Source organism: Rhinolophus ferrumequinum, chromosome 15, assembly GCF_004115265.2.
Source record: "Rhinolophus ferrumequinum isolate MPI-CBG mRhiFer1 chromosome 15, mRhiFer1_v1.p, whole genome shotgun sequence".
NCBI classification, from domain to species: Eukaryota; Metazoa; Chordata; class Mammalia; order Chiroptera; family Rhinolophidae; genus Rhinolophus; species Rhinolophus ferrumequinum.
This window is the reverse complement of record NC_046298.1, coordinates 2981347-3001529: the sequence shown is the minus strand read 5'-3', so window position 1 is coordinate 3001529 and position 20183 is coordinate 2981347. Positions and strand designations below refer to the sequence as shown.

The 20183-nt window shown below is 43.3% G+C and overlaps 1 protein-coding gene across 1 annotated transcript; it reads left to right on the top strand.

Moving 5' to 3' along the window:
• The first annotated feature begins 649 nt into the window (after window positions 1–649).
• Window positions 650–13612, top strand: DNAJA2 (DnaJ heat shock protein family (Hsp40) member A2). Its single transcript, XM_033128163.1, has 9 exons — window positions 650–845; window positions 2342–2401; window positions 2705–2928; window positions 5554–5634; window positions 5894–6027; window positions 7815–8011; window positions 11257–11401; window positions 11550–11677; window positions 12262–13612. Exons 1-9 carry the CDS (start codon window positions 768–770, stop codon window positions 12451–12453), a joined length of 1239 nt encoding a protein of 412 aa, XP_032984054.1. The 5' UTR covers window positions 650–767; the 3' UTR covers window positions 12454–13612.
• The last annotated feature ends 6571 nt before the right edge of the window (window positions 13613–20183 follow it).

The following is a 20183-nucleotide window of genomic DNA, read 5'->3' as shown; positions in this document are numbered from 1 at the left end:
AATTCTTTTCATTAAATGTGATGATGTGATTATGCTTTAGAAAGTCATCTATTAGATACATAGACTTCAGGTATTTATGAACGAAATCGGTTCCTTAAAACACTGGAGGTCCGGGAGTATGGGGGACAGATGACACTCCTGGTGACATGTGACTGCTGTACTTGTCTTGTACACGTCTTGGGTGTAATTTACTACTTTGTGTGAATGTTTGGAAATTCCCTGATATGAAACGCACACGACACACGCACACCCTCAGGTGCTGCTGTTCATCGTAAGCCCCGAGGGAACCAGACTCAAAGGGTCCACCGGCGGCGGCGTCTGGGTTCTGAGGACGGGCCCGGCGAGCCGGAGGGCCTCCCGCGGGAGCCCGGACCGAGTTTTCTGCCGCCGGCCGCGAAGCTGACCGAGACGGCGGCCCCTGCACCCCGTCGGCACCCCCTTCACGCCTTTCGGAGAGAGCTGACTCCTGGAGAGCGCCGCGCCGTCCTCCCCATTTCTACGCGGGACCCCGGGCGGCCCGGGCCGGGAGGAGAAGCCGGCAGCCGCCCGCGGCTCGGCGGACACCCACGAACCCGGCGGCCGCGGCCGAGCTCTGGGGGCGGGGCTCCGCACAGCGACGTCACGGCGCGCCGTGCGAGGGGTCAAAGTTTAGCTCCGCCCCCGCTTCCCTCTCGTTGTCTCCTCGGCCTGCGCTGCAGCCGCCGCCGCTGAGGTGCGCTCCGTCCGCTCCGCCGCCTTCCTGCCTGAGCGCTGCCCGGCCGGTCGCCATGGCGAACGTGGTCGACACGAAGCTGTACGACATCCTGGGCGTCCCGCCCGGCGCCAGCGAGAACGAGCTGAAGAAGGTGCTGGGGAGCGAGCCGGGCGGGAGGGCGTGAGGGGCGCGGGCCTGCGCGGCTGGGGCGTCCAGGCCGCGCGCTCCCCGGCGGCCCGCGAGCCGGCGCCGGCCGCCACGGGCCCGGGCTGGGGGGCGGCGGCGGCGAGACCGGCCTGCCGCGGGGCGCGCTCTCCGGCCTCGGCTGACCTTGGGCCGCCGGCCCCGCCCGCCCTCAGATGCAGCAAATAAAACCCACCCCTGCGCATAACACGAGGAAAACGCTTCCTTCCTCCCTCCCCCGGCGGGCGCCGGGCGCCGGGCGCTCCTGGGACGCAGCTGCCTGCCCGGCCCTCCCCGCGCCGAGGTCACCACCCTGGAAAAACAGGTTGGGCCGAGGCGCCCGGCGCATCCCGGCCCCGGGAGACAAGCTGTCCGCGCCGCGGACGCCGGGAGCGGGTCGGGCTGGTGTGAGGCCCGGCGGAAGGGAGGGTCGGGCCGCCCCCGCCGGAGCCTCGGGGCCGCCGGGGAGGTTTCCCGGGCGCCGCGGCGCCCGCAGCTCCGCCCTTGCCGCCTCCGTGCGCGTTGACCCCGAGGCGGCGTGGGTCCGCGTTTGCGTGCATTGTTCGTGGGCAGGTAACCTCACGGCCCTGGGCCCGCCGTGGGTCCTGGCCAAACACCTGAGTGTACACTGACTAAAAATAAATGGAAGGCCTCATTATCGCTCCTCGCGGTGCCGCGAACCTGTCACCTCAGGATTTCAAAGCACTTGAGGCTTTGATGGAGCCCCAGCGCATCCTCGCGGGGCTCAGAGCATTCGGATTTGTCAGCTGGGAAAAAGAAGAATGCCCCCAGGGCAGTGGCACGGGCAGTGGAGGGTAAAATGGACTTCCTGCTGCCTTACCGGAAGTGCTGGTTTCTATTATGTAATTCATGTGTCTGAATGGAGTCCTAAGTGCTGTATCTCTCAGCCACCTACATTTATGTAATTTCACTAAGTCTGAGGTCACTCCAATCACGAAGACCCCACATTAGTCCACTGTATGAAAGAAAAGAAAACAGGACCTGCGAGCTTCCCGTGGCTTCTTCCTCGTGGTACATTTAGAGGAGCCTTCGTGAGCAGGGATTCTTACCTACCTTTGCTTAATTTTTAGTAATAATGTTTTGCAGTTTGCAAAGCTTAGCAATCATTTCTTCTTAGAGTTGATTAGCGTCTTCTTGATCTAGTTACTGGCCGTCAAAGACATTTGGCAATAGCAAAAGTGGGGATTTATTAACACTTTGTTTTTCTCTGTGGCGTTGTTTCATTGCTTGTATCTGGCTTCAGTATAACCTATTTTCAGGTGTTACTACTGTGGCTTTGTTATTGGAACAGTTTTAAGATGGAAAATGCCAATAATCCCAATGACTAAAAGATACTTTTTGGAACGTTAGGATTTCACAACACTGCTGCTCAGAATATTAGGTTGTAGTTGTAAATCTTTAAATGGGTCTTTGTATGTAACTTTTTTTTGTCCTTTATTGAAGGCATACAGAAAGTTAGCCAAGGAATACCATCCTGATAAGAATCCAAATGCTGGTGACAAAGTAAGTTATTTGAGACTTTTTCCCCTTGACGTTTCAGTTTTAAACTTAAGTTGCCCTCTTTGAAAAAAGGAATGTTGTAAGAAAAGTCCATTTATGTCCATACAGCCAAGTTTTTGTGTTAAGAGTATTTTGTTTTTGTAGTAAGAATGCTAACATTCTGGGTAGTGGTCGGTGATAACTAGGATTGGAATCAAACCAAAGGCTACTTGTAGCTTGTAGAATTAAGTAGACTCTGAATTCCTGTAGCCTTTCCCCACCCACCCTTCTATTTGAAAATCCAATTGTTTTCCTTTCTCATTATAGTTCAAAGAAATCAGTTTTGCATATGAAGTACTATCAAATCCTGAGAAGCGTGAGTTATATGACAGATACGGTGAACAAGGTCTTCGGGAAGGCAGCGGCGGAGGAGGTGGCATGGATGATATTTTCTCTCACATTTTTGGTGGGGGATTGTTCGGCTTCATGGGCAATCAGAGTAGAAGTCGAAATGGCAGAAGAAGAGGAGAAGACATGATGCATCCACTCAAGTGAATATCTTTTTTTCTTTTTAAAAAAAACAACAACTAAGTGGTTTTTTTTTTTCCAAGTAGTAATCTTCAGTAGTAAGAGAAAAGGTATCCAAAAATGTTCTGTCCTTCATCAGAAAATAAAATCTTCCATTTGCTTTACTGTCCTCATTTGAATTTGATAACCTGGGTGTTTGCTTTTTGCTAAAATCTTGATGGTTGGTGTTTTTACTGAGTAGGAAGGTCGTTTTGTTTTATGCTTCTGATGCTGCTTGTTACTATATGGTTTAAATTTTTAATTACGAAGATTCTCCTCTTTGACGTATTTAAATCTTTCAAATTAACTTTTATTTAAAAACTTAAACAGTGAGTGACTATCTGGCTAGTTTATTTACATGTTATAGTCACTCATTACTTGATCCTCAGTGTGAACTCTTCTAAATTGGTTTCCATGGATCTTGCTGGCTTCAAGCCTGACATTAACCTGCCAACATATGAATAGTGTCTGACCTTGATCTTAGACTGGGAACCCATGAGCCCTCTACAATATGAAAATAGCTATTTTAATTTGCAAAATTGTGAGGTCTTTTATCCTGTTAATTTATTCATTAACCAATAATGATTTTACTAGCAAATGCTAGTAAAGATTGAATTTCAAGTGTTTATTTGTAATTCATGTTATGTAATTTATACATTTGAGTAGATTAGAGGAAGTAAAGCATAATCTGCTACATTGTTTGAGTCTTATTCTTAAATGTGTTTGTATTTTAAAAGAATTAACCCTCAGAAATAAATTATCATTTGGATATCATCGCAACAATAATAGGCAGTATGGATTAGTTCTTCTGGATTTTTCTTTGATATAGAAATGGTCTAGGAAGTAAATAGGATGAAGAGAGTGTTTACTGTATCTTACGGTTCTTCATCTTCTCCATAAGATTTTTTTCATACTCTACAGTAAATGCAGTTTTATTCCCTACTGTTTTCTTTTAACATTATTTTAAATTTCCCTATTAGGACAACGTTTCATTTTGTGTGACTTTATAATATTCCATTCCATGATTTTTTTGATCATTCACCTTTTCTATAGGATGTTTTTCTCTGTAATAAATAGTGCTGCTGTGAGTATCTTTATATACAGCTTTGTCTCTACTTGGCACAGATTCCCAGGCAGGCATCCGTGTTTTGAGGCCGATAAATACAATTAAATTGTACTGTAGAGGACTGTGCCAGTTTAGTCCCACTGGGGAAGGGTGCCAGCTTTGCCAGACCGTTACCCACATTTTTCCTTCCTTGGCCATGTTTGTTGAAGTGAGGGTTTTTCTGGCCTCTTCAATAGTGGTTTTGCATACTAATTGAAATTTAATACGTCAGGGGAAAAGACCTACCTGTTCATTTTCTGTAAACGATTGGTGAAAGGTCTTATGAAGTACAAAAGACAGATGCAACCAAGTGCTTTTGTCTGAGGTTAAGCTGTAGATGTGTCAGTATTTGGAAGTGCTGGTAATGTTTTGTTCATAAGTGTTTTATTCTTATACTGCCTAGAATGTAGGAAGTTTTAGCTTAAGATAAAAATTTTGAGAAAATCCAAATGCCACAAAATAGGATAGGTGCTTTGCAGAATACTTCCAACTATTTTTTGTTCCTCTATTTTAAAGTAAACATGTACTAGTAAAGGAGATTTAAAAACGCAGTGAGAAGGGTAAGACCAGACTCAGTGCATCACTGCCAGATCCTAAATGAAGAGTAGTTTTGAGACTTCTGATGTACATAGGTTTGGTTTTTTTTTTTTTTTTTTTTTAGGTTAGTTTGGAAAGGAATGGTTCTGTAATTCACATATGCTGTGTGAATAAAGGCGAGTTGGGTTTTATCAGTGGTATTTTTTAATAGATTTTTTTAAATCACCCTGTTTTGGGTCGTAGAGCTCTTTGAAAAGCTGATACAAGTTGTTCAGATACACAGTTGTACAGATAACTCACTGGGTTCTTCAGTGCTCTAACACTTGTAGGCTCTCTGTTGAAAAGCTGTTCTTTTTTTCCTCTGACGAACACTTTTCCTCTTCTCTGTCACGCTGTAGATAAGGCCACTTTTTTTTTTTTTTTTTTTTGAGACATGCAATCTGAGTGCCTCCCATAGGTTGTCATATGACTTTGTAGCCTTTGCAAATTGTTTTTGGAGGGATGAGAGCCTTGTAATAGAGCGTGGACTCTAGAGCTAGGCAGTCTGGGATCTTGGGCAGATCACTGAACCTCTCTGTGCCTTGATTTTGTCTTGTAAAATGGGGAGAATAATTGTACCTTCTTCAGAGGCTTAGATTCGGTGGAGGGCTCCTGCCTGAGGCCAGAAGAAGGTTGTGGTGCTTTGGTTTGAGCAGTTAGTTACCAGCTTTATCAGAAAAGGCAGCGCTGCAGACTGTTGGCTTGATCCTGTAGGTTCTGGCTTTGGACACCATATGCACTGTCCAGAACCATAAAGTCTGCCTGCTAATTGGAGCCACAAAATAAAATCTCAGTCAGATGACTTAATGTGTTTTTGAAGTCTTCGTTTTAAAAGGTTGTAGTGGAATTCACTGTACCAGCTGTCATTTATATCTTGTATTTAAGAGAACTTGGCAAATTTGATTGAACCTAATTCTTTTCTCCCCAGAGTATCTTTAGAAGATCTGTATAATGGCAAGACAACCAAACTACAACTTAGCAAGAATGTACTCTGTAGTGCATGCAGTGGGTAAGTGTGTGTTCTTGTCCCTGAAATAAATTTAATCTGTTCTTTCAGTGGTACATTGAGTCTATTCCAGATAAAAATTGTTCATGATTTAAAACTACCCAACACAGAACATTTTCTGATACTTCTGAATGGCAGTTTAAGTACCAGTCATTGGGGGTTGAAGAGCACGGTTAAAGGTGAAAAGCACAATTCCTATTTGTCATGACCTACTGGAATGGTCTCTGGGCAAACATCTAATTGGTACTTTTGCTTGCTGTAGCCAAGGAGGAAAGTCTGGAGCCGTGCAGAAGTGTAGTGCCTGTCGGGGTCGAGGTGTTCGCATCATGATAAGACAGCTGGCTCCGGGGATGGTACAGCAGATGCAGTCTGTCTGTTCCGACTGTAACGGAGAAGGTACACGTGCCCGGCCCCTCTGCTTTTAGTTGGAATGGTTGGGAATACAGAACGGGGAGAGGCTTACAGTTTTTCTTTTTTAACGCACGTTTGTGTTCATCTCATACAGAGTTCTAAAAGGAAAATGTGAAAATAATTATTCCATCATCTAGAGGCCCAGTGAACACAGATAAAACAGTAACTATTATGTTCAGTGAAATGTTCCTCTTTTCTAAATTCCAAAAAGATGGGCAGTGTGCTGTCCTTTTATATTTAAAAGGTGATATTTGATAAAGAGGAAAAAGAAAATTGTTTAGTTACCATTCTGGTAAAGTTGGGGGATTTAACTGTAAGCTTTAGTTAGCTTTTGAGGCTAGATACTGTGATTGAAGCTCTTCTCACGAAAGTAAATGTTTTAAGCTTTGTGGGCAGAATTGTTTCTGAAACTGCTGCTCACCTCTGCCCCTTAGCGCTTTTATAGCCACAGACAGTATGGAAACAAATGGGCACAACTGTCTTCCAGTTGAACGTTCCTTACGCCAACAAGGACGTGCCCCATTGGGCCGTGAGCCTTCATTTGCCAGCCCCTGTTCTAGAGCAGTGGTATCCAAAAGCATTTTTCTGAGATGATGGAAGTGGAAGTGTTCTCTGTATGCAACGTCTAGTGCGGTAGCCACTAGCCTCCTGTGGCTGCTGAGTACTTGGAATGTGACTAGCGTGACTGGGGAGCTCAACTTTTCATTTTAATTCATTTGAACTTAGCCACGTATGGCTAGTGGCCACTATATTGGACAGCACAGTTTTAGAACATCCTTTACTAAGTTGCTTCTGGAAGTGATGAGATAATTCGGAGAAGCTTCGTATTATATTCCCCTCCTAGAGAATCTCAGTGCATTGTACGTTATTGCAGTTGCTGACAACTGCGGCTATCAAACCCAAGTTGACAGAAAATCTTCCATGTACTATTACCAATTTTTAGGAACTGGCATTTTTTAGAGCATACTTTGCAAAGTCAGCGTTCTAGAAACAGTCCCTGAAGTCATTAATTATACATGTCATCTAAGCATCAAAGTGTGTGAATAGTCAGTGGTTAGAAATCTATGCAATTTTTTCACAATCTGCTATGTACAACTTCAATTTTACTTTATTATATACTGTCAAATATTTCAGAAGAATACCTAGAAGAGAAAAGAAACTGTGTTGTCCTAAACATGGTATGGAGAGGTGCCAGTGCCAGTTAAATTCAACCATCTCTAATTGGTTTTGGAAATTCTCAGTGATCGTGTACCTCAGTAAGGGGGAGATCCGTAATAGGTCATCTGAGCAGGTTTTAGTGTATGAAATAAATAAAATCCAGTGCCAACTATACATCGTAGAAAACAACCAAATAAAATCCAGTACCAACTATACATCGTAGAAAACAACCATAAAGGATATTTAAAATTTTGAGTTCTGTGTTCATTGTTAAACTTATATGAAACTAAGACTGAAAACAAAATATGAAGATGCGTTTGTAGAAGCTCCATCATCTGACCACCCATTGTTTCGTTGATCCTTAGGCTTTAACTTTAGGAAGTAAAGTCAGGAGCCAAGAAAGTATTTTAAGGTATATTATACTCTGAAATAGAGGAGACTGGGTAGCAGTAAGATGTGAGTTTTTGTTGTTAGGAATGATGCTTTAAACTTTGGGTAGCAATTAAAGGAAGTTCAGAAAATGTATTTAATGAATAAAGGCATTACCAAGACCTAACTTACCTAGAGTGCAGTATAGTACTCTTGCTGGAAGTTTGAATGACCTCTCTTTGCAGGAGAGGTAATTAATGAAAAGGACCGCTGTAAAAAATGTGAAGGGAAGAAGGTGATTAAAGAGGTCAAGATTCTTGAAGTCCACGTGGACAAAGGCATGAAACATGGACAGAGAATCACATTCACAGGGGAAGCAGACCAGGCTCCCGGAGTAGAACCAGGAGACATTGTTCTTTTGCTACAGGAGAAAGAACACGAGGTAATTTCCTTTTTGTTTGTTTTATTCAGAAATGTGTCTTGTGTGTGAGATACAGGTTAGACCTGTTTGGGTTCTCTGGAGCAACCCTGAACACAGGCCGAAGTTGTGGAGAGGTCAGGCTGAGTTCCTAAGGGTTGACTTGTTCAGTAGATCAGCAAGGCAGGTGCAGTGAGACGCGCCCTGGGAGTCACATTCGGTCCCAGCTTGGCCATTGTCCAGCACGGTGACCTTATGTAACCCTGATGTCTCTGTACCCCATTTCCTTGTTTATGAAAACAAGGGCACTGGACCAGGTGATCTAAGGTGGCTTACTTTTCACTGGGAAACGCCTTTGATGGGTGGGGAGTGGACAAGGCTTCAGGCCTCAGTGCTGCTGTTGGTTTGTTTTACATACTGGGTATCCAGGCGAGCTGTTCTTGAAAGGAAAGGTTCTGAAGTTTCAAAATGTTTTCATTTTTGGATTTCTGGTTGAATCTGTATGGTATCTGTTATGTACAAAGCATAATTGATTAGCCCAACGATGTGGTCTGGTGGTGGTTTTTTGATTATTACCATTGTACCTGTGTTAGTTAATGTGCTGTATGTGGTATACTGTAGACCTTTACTCAGGAAGAGTATATCAAGCTAGTCGAGAAACATCCCTGTAGTAATCACCCACATTCTTGAATATGGAAACATTTGACAGGGTTCTGGCTTTGAATTTGACCACGTTGATTCAGGTTATTCTGGAAGTCTTTACATCCCAGGTCAGCCACCTTTTTAGTTTACACTCAAGTTTTCTCCCATTTGATGGTGATTTTTACAAATAAATTTTTTAAACCACGTCAGGAATCCAGTAGAGAACAAAACCACAGTGAGAGGCCAATTCTGGGAATTTGATTAGGTTCATGCCATCTAGGCTGTGTTCTCCCCTGAACTAGCCTTTCTCCGCAAAGCTATAAATTATATAGATACAGAGATAGATATTGTCCTTTCGTGGATATTGCCAATCTCACAAATGGTAAGGGTCTCCTAGATTGCTTAAAAATAGAGGAGTAATTTTTAGAATTCTGCCTTGGGGTCTTACAAGTTGAAATATTTGTAACTCTTACAAGATTCTCTATTAACTGGCATTTTAAGCCATTTCCTCATTTGCTTAATCTTCCATGCATGACAGACACCATACAAGGCAGGAAGGCAGCCGCGTAACTGATGTTTATAGTCCCCTTGGGCAGAGACTAGAGTCAGCTGTATTGTAAGATGGCACAGGGTGTGGGTATTCTCACTGGTATATCACTGGGGCAGTTATCACTTGATGTCTGGCAGTGCAGCCGCGGGACTGGCGTGAGGAAGTTACAAAGTAATGCTTATTTGGAGCAGAGCAGAAACGATATTTTTGGGTTTGGGGCATGTCAAACTGATGGTGAAATTTTGTCCCCCTAACTAAGTTCAGTCTTTCATGTTGCCGTATCATTAAATGGGGATTTGCAAAATAGAGGTCACTGGTTGTGGAGACAAGGGACTTAAGTTCTGACTCCCATTTACTAGCTTTGGCCTCCCTGGGCTTGGCTTGCTTAACTGAAAACAAAGCTAGTCTTCTCTCAGAGGCTGGTGTAGAATCAAACGAGGTAACGAATAAGCTGCTTTTCTTCCTTGGGGCTGTCGGAGGCGTTTGGAAGTAAGTCACTTAAAATTGTTGGCAGCAGTGGAATTGCGTGGAATTTCCAACAGACAGCAGATGTCATTGGTTATCTAAAGTAAAACGTAGAAATGGTAAAGGTTAGAATGGACGGTCATATAGTAAGAAGGCAAAGGTTCCTTCTTGGCTTTATTATGACAAGTAAATTTGACCCCAAGATGAGATTTAGGCAGTTGTTTAATTTATACCACTGAAAATACTCTAAACCTTCTGAAGAAAACTTGACTAGTTTGAACTAGTTCATGAAAAAGCTTCTAATTACTTTGTTTAGGGCTTTTTTTCTCTCTGCTCCCAACACTCGTGTTGAAGTAAGTGTGAGGCCATGAGATTACGGTTCACGCTGCATCTGAAACAGTCTAGATGTTCTGATCCAAATCAGTCAGTTTGGGGAGGATATCATGTGTGTTCCTCGTTCATGGTGCATGTGAGATTGTAGGGTGAGCTGGGTGCACTTGTGCTGCGTAGAACCACAGTGTCTGGCGATGCTAGTCCCCCACCCCCACTACACACCATCCTTTGTTTTCATAAATTATTATAGCTTTTCAGTGGTTTACTGTCTGGTTCTTGGTAGTGCCTCCCATTAATCTTGTTTTTCAGAAATTCCCTGGGTGTTCTTGCTTGTTTATTCTCTGAAGTTTGGCATCATCTTGACTACCTTAACACCTTCCCCTCCCACACACACCCCCTTACACACAAAAAACAAACTCTGATACCATTTTTTATTGGAATCACTTTACGTTGAGCCCTCTATCGAGGAACATGGTGTCCCTTCTTGCTCCCTGCTTCTAATATTATTGTAATTTAATGAAAGGACATTTGGTGAAAGATGATGCAGGTTTCCTGGTGCTGCTGAGGCAGCTGGTCCAGGACCCCTGGTCAAGGTAATGGTGTGAGAGTAACTTTCCTTCGTGGGGAACTTTAGGAGGATAATTTAAGAAAAGGGGATATCTTTCAGCTTTCCTCTTCTCTCTGACACATTGAAAGCTTGGAAGCAGTCTAGGTTTATTGAATAATCTTTGCATGACCTAGTCCATAGGTTTATTCTGTTTGATTTACATTCATCTAAGCAAGTTTTGGATTTTAGGTGAGATAAAACTCGTTTATGTATGTGTGAAGCATGGGATTTAAGCTTCTGTACAGACTGAGCATTACTAGTTCAACTTTTTATGTTGAACTTGGACCCTTTTGTTAGGCTCACGTCTGGAGAGCACTCCAGGGTCAACTGGTTGTACAGAACCCCGCTGGGCTTTCTACACCTTTTTGCGCAGAAGCAGGATCAGGAAATGGGCCTGCGGAATATACCCAGTTCTGGTTTTGGAGCCTCAGCTGTGCCTTATGAGCCATTGTTTTCACAATTCCAGAGCTTGTCTGATAGAAGTTTCTAGCATATTACTTGAGAATAGCTAGGTTTCCTTACATAAATTTAGGGAATTTGGAACGGTGGCAGTTTGGCTTCTGCGGTGAATGGTAGAATTAAAGTTTTGAAATCGATTCGAGGAACACAGCACAACAGAGTATGGTGCCATCATTTTTTTAAAAACATATTTCTTGTGCACTTTATTTGTAGGTGTTCCAGAGAGATGGGAATGATTTGCACATGACATATAAGATAGGACTTGTTGAAGCTCTGTGTGGATTTCAGTTCACATTTAAGCACCTTGATGGTCGTCAGATTGTGGTAAAATACCCCCCAGGCAAAGTGATTGAACCAGGTAAATCACGATTTTTGTCTGATCCAAGAATCCATGTGTTCTTGTACAGTTTGTCATTTTTTTAGAGTAGGTGACTCTTAATGTTATGGAGCACCTTTCTTCTTGGATGAAATTCTTACTGCTTCCCCATTACTGACTCCAATAATAGGATGTGTCCGTGTCGTGCGCGGTGAAGGGATGCCGCAGTATCGTAATCCCTTTGAAAAAGGTGATCTTTACATAAAGTTTGATGTGCAGTTTCCTGAAAACAACTGGATCAACCCAGACAAGCTTTCTGTAAGTGTTCTCCAAATGTAAGCAACAGATGACTTAAGGCATAATAACAGTTGTTTCTTTTCACCTTCCATTTGGTTTTGGTGCTAAGATTAGATCACACAACTTTTAACTTTTTAAGTATTTGAGTGATTAATGGGCTGTCCTGGTTGTTAATAAAATGAGGATTGCTGGTGTAAATGTTTGTGGGGCCAAGCGGGGAATAGTAAAGGAGTAAAGCAGATTGGGTGTGATGGGCTGGTGGGAGGTTGGGACCCCCTGGAGAGCAATTCCTCACCTGAAGAGGGCAGTCCCCAGCTTAGCATCTTCTGGTTATTCCATGCAGGAAGAGATGGCTGGTGTAACATTTTCCAGTGTTTAAGCGTTGGCAACTAATTTTGTTTTGCTTTTGTTTTTTTCTAAGCAATATGTGGGTTGCACAAAAGATGTCTGCAGATTTGGCCTGTGGGTCATCAGTTTGTGGTCTGGCTTACAGTGCAAAGACATCTATTTTCACTCTCAACGAAGCACACACCTTGAAAGGGATCAAAAGGGAGGTTAGTGAAGATATCTTGCAACTAACCTTGTTCTTGTCTGTTGAAATTAAGGAACTAGAAGATCTTCTGCCCTCTAGACCAGAAGTTCCCAACATAATTGGAGACACAGAGGAGGTAGAGCTTCAGGAATTCGATAGCACCCGGGGCTCAGGAGGTGGCCAGCGGCGTGAAGCCTACAATGATAGCTCTGACGAAGAGAGCAGCAGCCATCATGGGCCAGGGGTGCAGTGTGCCCATCAGTAAACTCTACAGACAAATTGCACAAGTGGATTTTCTTTCCACGTTTGCCTGGTTTGTTTTCGGCGATCCAGCTGGAGTGTCTGGGTCAGTCGGGATGAACTGATGGACATCTGTTGGTCTATGTGTAACTTTTAAAATTGGTATAGTATCTCCAGAGTGTATAATTTAAGCTAACCACAAAGCTTTACATCTTCATTTTGACTGTTCTGTAGCAAAATAAAGCACTTGAAAGGAAACAAGACCCCCTTTCACACATGGGTTTTAAGTTTCAGTCTTGGCATCTGTGCTTAATTTTTATCGGTTTTGTGTAGAGTTTTTTTTGTTTAATATTTTAAATTCAAATCCCACATTGTAAAGTTTGTGTACAATTTGTCCCGAAGCTTTGTGTTTGGCTGCACCCGCATAAGCTGCTACAAATAGAATAAAGAATTTCATAGCCTGTATCTATCATTTAAGTGCATGGAAAAATGGGCTTTGCACACAATGGGTTTGGAGCTGACTGGGAACATGGAAAAAACTGCATTAGTTGTGGTTGTAAAGTTTTTTCGTTTTTTTTTCTTTTTTTTTAAACATCTTGTGAAAGATTTTTGAAACTCAATAATAAAAAGCAGTTGGTGTAAATTATTCTTTGTGTCACATTTTTAGAAGGAAGAGCATATTTTGAACTAGAGGCTGTATCCTTAGTTCTGGTTCTTAAGCAGCCCTTAAAAACCCATTGGCCTGAAGCTTTCGCCTCAGGCATGTGCCCATTTGATAGTTTTAAAAGGCAAAAGAAAGTTTGATATGTTGGTAGAAACAGGCTGTATTGGTTTCAGTTGATGCTTTGTAGACTCGAGGACATCTGAGTTGTGTAACTCGCATCCGGGCCAGGGTAACCTAGCCTCTGTATCCCCACCGCCCCCTTTTTAAAAATAAGGTAACAGCAAATCAATATTAGAACCATGTGTGCGTAGAACCTGTTAAAATGCTCTGTTTTCATTAAATGTTAAGTTAAAAATTATCTGTCTCCATTAAGTTGAATATTCGAGTTTCGGGGAAGCGGTTATTACTCATGTTTTATAGAATAAGACTCAGAATGGTATGAGAAAAATCAGGTGAAACTACTATGAAAAGGATGTTGTGTTGCTCTTTCCATCTTCCGACTATTACCTTCTTTTCATTCCCAGAACACACTTTAATTTTAGGGAAAAGAGGCATCAGTTGTACATTTTACATTTGTAAAAGAACAAGTGGGGGGAACTGAAAACTAAAATGTTGAAATGTATTATGCCATCCCTAAGCCTTAGTATACCTGTAGTTTATTTCTAGGTCTACTAGAACCTGGATGGAACAAAAGGTGTCCTGGCATTAAGGCCCGTGGGGTTTAAATTATTGTCCTATCCACTCTACCTCCATTGTACAAAAAATATTTTAACAACCAACCTGGGCAAGATTCAACAGCATAGTAGTTTTGTATCTAAGGTTACTTCCCACGACCACTTGAAGCGTAAGAAATGCAGTGGCAATATAAAGTTTGTAGCCTTTCCAATAAAGGTTTATAAAACATTAGAGTTGTTCAGTGTAGTCTTTCTTTCTATTCTTCTACCCAGGTTTATTTTTACTATAGCAAAACCATATGGAAGGGGAGTGAGGCCTTGTTGAGATTGTTAACTTCACTCAGTCTGCTTGTTGCGCTTTGCAGAGCACCTGTCTAGAAAAGAAGCATATATAGTATCAAGCACCAGCACGAAGAATCTTTTATAACAGCTTTATTGTAATACAACTTCTATACTGTTAAGTATACCTTTTGTAAAAGGTATGCATTTTGGGTTGGGCGGTTACTACTGTGTTATCCCAAAAGGAAGACCTACCCTGAAAATAAGCCCCAGTTAAGATCTCAGCCAGACAGATGCTTTTAGTACATTATGACGACGTTCCAGAAGATGATGACATGACTGTATTTAAATAAATACAGATTGTTCTACAAGGAAAAATAAGACATCCCCAGAAAATACGCTCTAATGCGTCTTTTAGAGCAAAAATTAATACAAGACCCAGTCTTATTTTGTGGGAAATACAGTATATTCCGCTTGGCAACCATCGCCACCACCGAATTGAGAACATTTTCAGCACCTCAGAAAAGAAACCCCAGGCCCAGTAGCACTTACCCCCAATTCCCTTCCCTGGCCCCTGTGCGATCGCTAATCTGGTTTCTGTTTCCAAGGGTTTGCTTATTTTGGACATTTTGTGTGAAATGGAAGTGTAACGTCGCCTTTTGTGTTCACTAGGTACGTGTTCAAGGTCCATCCCCATGATAGCAGGTTTCAGGACTTCATTTTTATTGCCAAGTAACATTTCACTATAGGTATACCACATGTCTACTCCATCAGTTGGTGCACATTTACCTTTTCTATTTGGGATGGTGCTGCTGTGATTTTTGTGTGGACATGTTTTCCGTTCTTTTGGATGTATACCTAGGCATGAAATTACCGGGTCACATGGTAACTGTTTACTCTTTCGAAGGACCGCCAAACTTCCCAAAAGGCCGTACCGTTGTGCAACCTACCAGCAGTGTATGAGTTGCCGTTTTCCCACAACTGTCAACATTTCTTACCCATCCTGGGGGTGTTGACGTGTTTTCATTTGCATTTGCCTCATGACTAATGATGTTGAACATCTTCCCATGTGTTTACCGGCCATTTGTGTAGCTTTGGAGAAATGTCTTCAAATCCTTTGCTCATACTTGACTCAGATTTTCTTCATTTTTACCTACTTCTGTTCGGGATGTTTATTACATGTCATATCTGTATAGGCTCCTCTCGCCTGAGCTACTTCTCAGAATGGTTTTTGATGACAATTTTGAGGTGTTTTGTAGAAAGTCCCTGTACTAATCCATGTGTAACAGTTGTTTCTAACAGTTTTACTTGCTTTGAATCACTAGTTCAGTGAAACACAGAAGCCTTGCTCCCCACCATCTGCCAACCACTTGCATAGTTGCTCTGTTCCAGTTTACGTGGACAGAGCTATCAGAAGTAACCCGTGCCCATGTGGGAAACACCTTTATCCACGAGTACGGTACTCCATTGTCAAAGTTATTTAGTTCAGCACCTTCCCCCCCCGCCCCCGACCCCCTTCAGGGACATTGTTTCATATGTTTGTAATAGAGTTTCGTTGTGTTGTTGCATTCTGCATTCCATCCCAGGAAACCCCACCAGCACCTCCTAAATGATTTTTTTAAATCCAGGTACATCAAGCGTCACTCTGCCATAAGTTCAATGTGATTTGACAAATGCATAGTCATGTATCTACTACTGTGGTGTCGTACAGAAGTTGCACCACCCTAAAATATCGTGCTTCACCTATTTGACTCCTTCCCTCTCCGTCTCCTGAACCCATGACAACCACTTCTTACTGTTGCCTTTTCCAGAATTTCATATAATTAGCCATATAGCATGTAGCTTTCACTTAGCAATATGCATTTAAGATTCATCCATGTCTTTTAAGCTTCCACTGTATCGTCGTTCCAGTTTATTTATTCCTTATCAGATAATTTGGCCAACATTTGTCCCAGTCCATTGGGTTGTCTTCACTTTCTTGATAGTGTCCTTTGAAGCACAAAGTTTTCTAATTTTGAGTAAGTCCAATCTGTCTTTTTCTTTTGTTCCTTGTGCTTTTGGTGTCACAAAGAATTTTAACCAAAATGTGTAATGCTGAAGAGCAGTGTTCATTGTGGTGTAGTAATTGCTTTTTTACACACAGGTCATCTGACTCTGGGGAATAGTTAGTTAGGACTTTGGAGATCCCATCTGGTAACTGATAAATTGACGTGAGAAGCTCACGTGAAGCTATGTCTAACAACTGCACCAATTAGGTCTTGTGTATTTTGTCCCAAGTACTGATTACACCCACTCATTTGGTGAGAGAACAATAATGCTGTGGATGAACCAGTTTAGCAAGATGGAAGGAAGCTCGCTGCCTCCACATCTGAGGGTATGGACCGTCATGACAGCCAGCCAACATCATGGTGTGACGGATATGTGCCAGGCTCAGTGCTCAGTTTACAGATAATGAAGCCAAATCCCAGCGGTACTAAGGAATTTCAGAAAGGTCACATGGCCAGTAAGTGATGAGAGGATTCCATATACAATGGAATATTGCTCGGCCAGGGAAGGGAATGGTTTCTTGCCATCTGCAGCAGAGTGTTTGTGGAGGGTATTGTGCTGAGTGGAGTATGTCAGACAGAGAAAGAGGCAATGAGATTTCATTTATATGGAAATTTAAACACCCACAAACCTCAAATAGAGAGAATCATTATTTTCTACTGAGTGTACATGCTATCAGAACAGTTATGCAGGCATATATTTAAAAACAATCATATTGGAGGTATTTTCTATTATGTAATTAACATCATAAAACACTCTACAACATTGTTTTTGAACAACTACGTACTGTGCACTGAATGAATGTAACAAAATTTAATGGGGGGGGTCTTCAGGTAATTTCCGACTTCTCACAATCATCAACAATCTTTTAATGAACGTTCTTGTGTTGAATCTTGTTGCACAGCCATCATTTCTCTAAGATAAAGGCCTGGAAAGGCAATTTCCAGATGAAAAACTGTCTAAGCACCAGGAGGAGCTAGTTGGTCACCTACAGGATCCCCACTGGCTGTGTTTTTTAAAAAGCCAACATGCCCTGTAACTTAGCAGCGGAGCCCACCTTGAATGTCCCATCAGCTTTGCAAAGGTGAGAGTGCAAACACCTGGGCACACAGCTCCTAAAGAATGCCCAATACCCAGCTCCTTGTCTTTGAAACCCTCTGGCTAAGATGGACAGTGGATTAAATAGGCATTGTGGACATGTGCCAGTTACGTGACTATATCAATTTAGAGATTCTGTGCATTTGAGAGGGTGGGATGAGTCGTGGGTGGGGTGGACACGCACAGCAGAGTCTAGTCAGGGGAGACTTATTTCCTTCTTTATTATTCACTGGCAGGTTTTAGCAGTCAGATGATTCTTTCAGGTGCATTCTCCTTCTGTATGCAGTTCTGTGGTCATTTTGACCATTTGGCTGAGAGCTGTCACTCTTCCACCAGGTTGCAGGGAAGGAAATAGACATGCTAAACAGTTGACTTGCCTTTTAAGGTTCTAATTTCAGGGCTCAGGCCCCAGTGCTGCCCCCCAAGTCCCATCCCTGGTACATACACATTGTCAGAAAGGATGCTCTAGGGGTGACCTCCTGACATTGCAGCTGGTCAAAGATGACCAGGGAAGGAGGGAAGCACTGGTTCTTTTTTGTGGTTTCTATGTCTTTTTTTTTATGCTTGCTATCTCTTTGCTGAAGTTCTCACTAAGTTCCTTGAACATCCTTCTAACCATTGTTTTGACATCCGTCTCTGGTAGCTTGCTTGCCTCCATTTTGTTTAGTTCTATTTCTGGAGTTTTCTCCTGTTCTTTCATTTGGGTCATGTTTCTTTGTCTCCTCATTTGGGCTGCCTCCCTGTGTTTGTTTCTATGTATTAGGTAGATCTGCTATGTCTCCCAGTCTTGCCAACTTGCCTTATGTAGTAGGTGCCCTGTGGGGCCCAGTGGCACATTCTCCCTGGTTACCTGCACTGGGGCCTCTAGGAGTGTCCCTTGTGTGGGTTGTGTGTGCCCTCTTGTTACATAGTTGAGCCTTGATTGCTACTGGCACATCAGTGGGTGGGGTTGACCCTCAGGCTGACTGGCTGTGGGGTTTGGCCACGTCCATAGCTTACAGGCTGCTGTGCAAGGGGCTTACCCCGCTGAGGGATTTGCCCCAATGAGACTGCTTGTTGAGACTGCCGTTTGTATGTGCCACTTGTGGGGCTAATTAGGTGGTGCTCTGCAGTGGTCTGAAGCCAACCTCCAAGTATGTTGGTTTTTGGGCTGCTTGGGAGGGGCTCCAGTGAAGGCCCAGGTCACCTACTGCCTGTGACTAGCTGGGGACTACCTGGTAGGAGCTACAAAGCGATTTGTGGTTGTTCATTGCCTGTGTTAAACCTGGAGACACGTAAGAGAGTCCACGCTGTGAACCGAGGACATCTGCCACTGGTACCAAGTTTGGGCTAGCTCCACAAAAAACCAGGACACCCTAAGGCCTGCTGCCAACTGCCAGCTCCCTTAAGGTTCAGCCACTGATAAAGCCTCATGTGGTATGTGAATTGGTTTAGGCGGGGTCTCAGAGTCACTACAGTGGGAAGAGTTGTGGTCACCAGGTTAATGTAGACTGGTTTGGTGCCAGTGCTGAGCCCGAACGACTCAGCAAAAGTCTCAGAGAACATTGAGGCCAGTTGATGCCTATCTGGGGCCCGTGGTCTCTGATAGTTTTCCAAGGGAGAGTGCAATACAGGCGGGGCTGGCTGCTCCCAGAGCAAGAATCTCCAGCGGTAGGGGAGTGGGGTGGGGTGGGGCGCTCACCAGACCAATCGGATTCAGATTTAGCTGTAAGCAAAGGGGGCGGGCTCAACACAGGAAAGATGGCGTCGGCCTGCCAGCTGCAGAGGGGGCCCTCACACAGGGGAAACGGTGATTGTCCTCCAGCCCTGGCCACAAAGCCACACACCTCAGTCTGCCCCCCGTGTGCGTCTGACATCTCCTGAAGCACCGTCCCTGCCCTGGAGCCCAAGGTGAGTGCCTGCGAGGGAGCGAGTCTGTGCGCGGCCGTTTCAGAGGACGCTTGGGTTTCCCGCCGCCTTCCGTCCCACCTGGATGGTTGGAATCTGCACGGTTTTTCACAGCCAGATGTTGTGGGCCTCCCCTTTCTGGCACCAGTACTCTGGGCTGGGGAGAGCCTGGGGTCCCTTGCTCCTCTGGGGGGACCTCTGTGGCCGAGATATCCCTCCTGGTTCTCAACCGTCTCACGGAGGTTTGGGGTTAGCTAGTTCCGCGTCTCCACCCCTCACAGCAGTCTTGACATGGCTTCTTTGTATGTTTAGATGGAGGATTTCTGTTCAGTTAGACTTCAGATGGTTCTTGAGGTTGGTTGTTCTGTACTTTAGTTGTAATTTTAATGTGTTCACAGAAGGAAACAGGCACAGTGTTTACTCCGCCATCTTGGATCTCTCTGAGAATTGACCTAGTAAGTTTTTTTTTGAAGTAGTCAGGTAAGCGGTTCAGACCTTTAAGAAACCAAAAGTCATTAGAAAGGTTTTCTAACTAACCGACTTTCGTTTTCTTTTCAATTAAATAAGAGGATAACTTGTGCTGTTTTCTCCACCGTCCATTTTTAAGGTTCCTTCCTTTAAGGCTTCCTATGTATTCTTGATATTAGTCCTTCATGGGGTTTATGTTCTGAAAATGTTTTCTCCCAGTCTGTGGCCTGCTTTTCATTTCTTAGAGGTGTCCTTTAAAAAGAGTTCTTAATTTTGATGTAGTTCGATTAATTTTTTGATTTGTGTCTTTTTGTCATAAGAAATATTTATTTACCTACAAAGTCACAGAGATACACTCGTAAGTTTTCTTCTAGAAGATTTATAGTTTTAGTTCTTACATTTTAGGTCTGTGATCTATTTGAAATTTTGCGTATGTGTAAGATACTGTGTTTCCCCGAAAATAAGATCTAGCCTGACAATCAGCTCTAATGTGTCTTTTGGAGCAAAAATTAATATAAGACCTCGTCTTATTTTACTATAAGACTGGGTCTTAGATAATATAATATAATATATACTATACTATACTATAACATAATATAATACCGGGTCTTATATTAATTTTTCCTCCAAAAAATGCAT

Excerpts from the sequence above, each read along its gene's own strand:
- DNAJA2 (XM_033128163.1), top strand. The coding sequence starts at position 768 with ATGGCGAACGTGGTCGACACGAAGCTGTACGACATCCTGGGCGTCCCG. Across the intron at positions 6,028-7,814 it reads TTCCGACTGTAACGGAGAAG|GAGAGGTAATTAATGAAAAG; the intron begins GTACACGTGCCC and ends CTCTCTTTGCAG. Across the intron at positions 11,678-12,261 it reads TCAACCCAGACAAGCTTTCT|GAACTAGAAGATCTTCTGCC; the intron begins GTAAGTGTTCTC and ends GTTGAAATTAAG.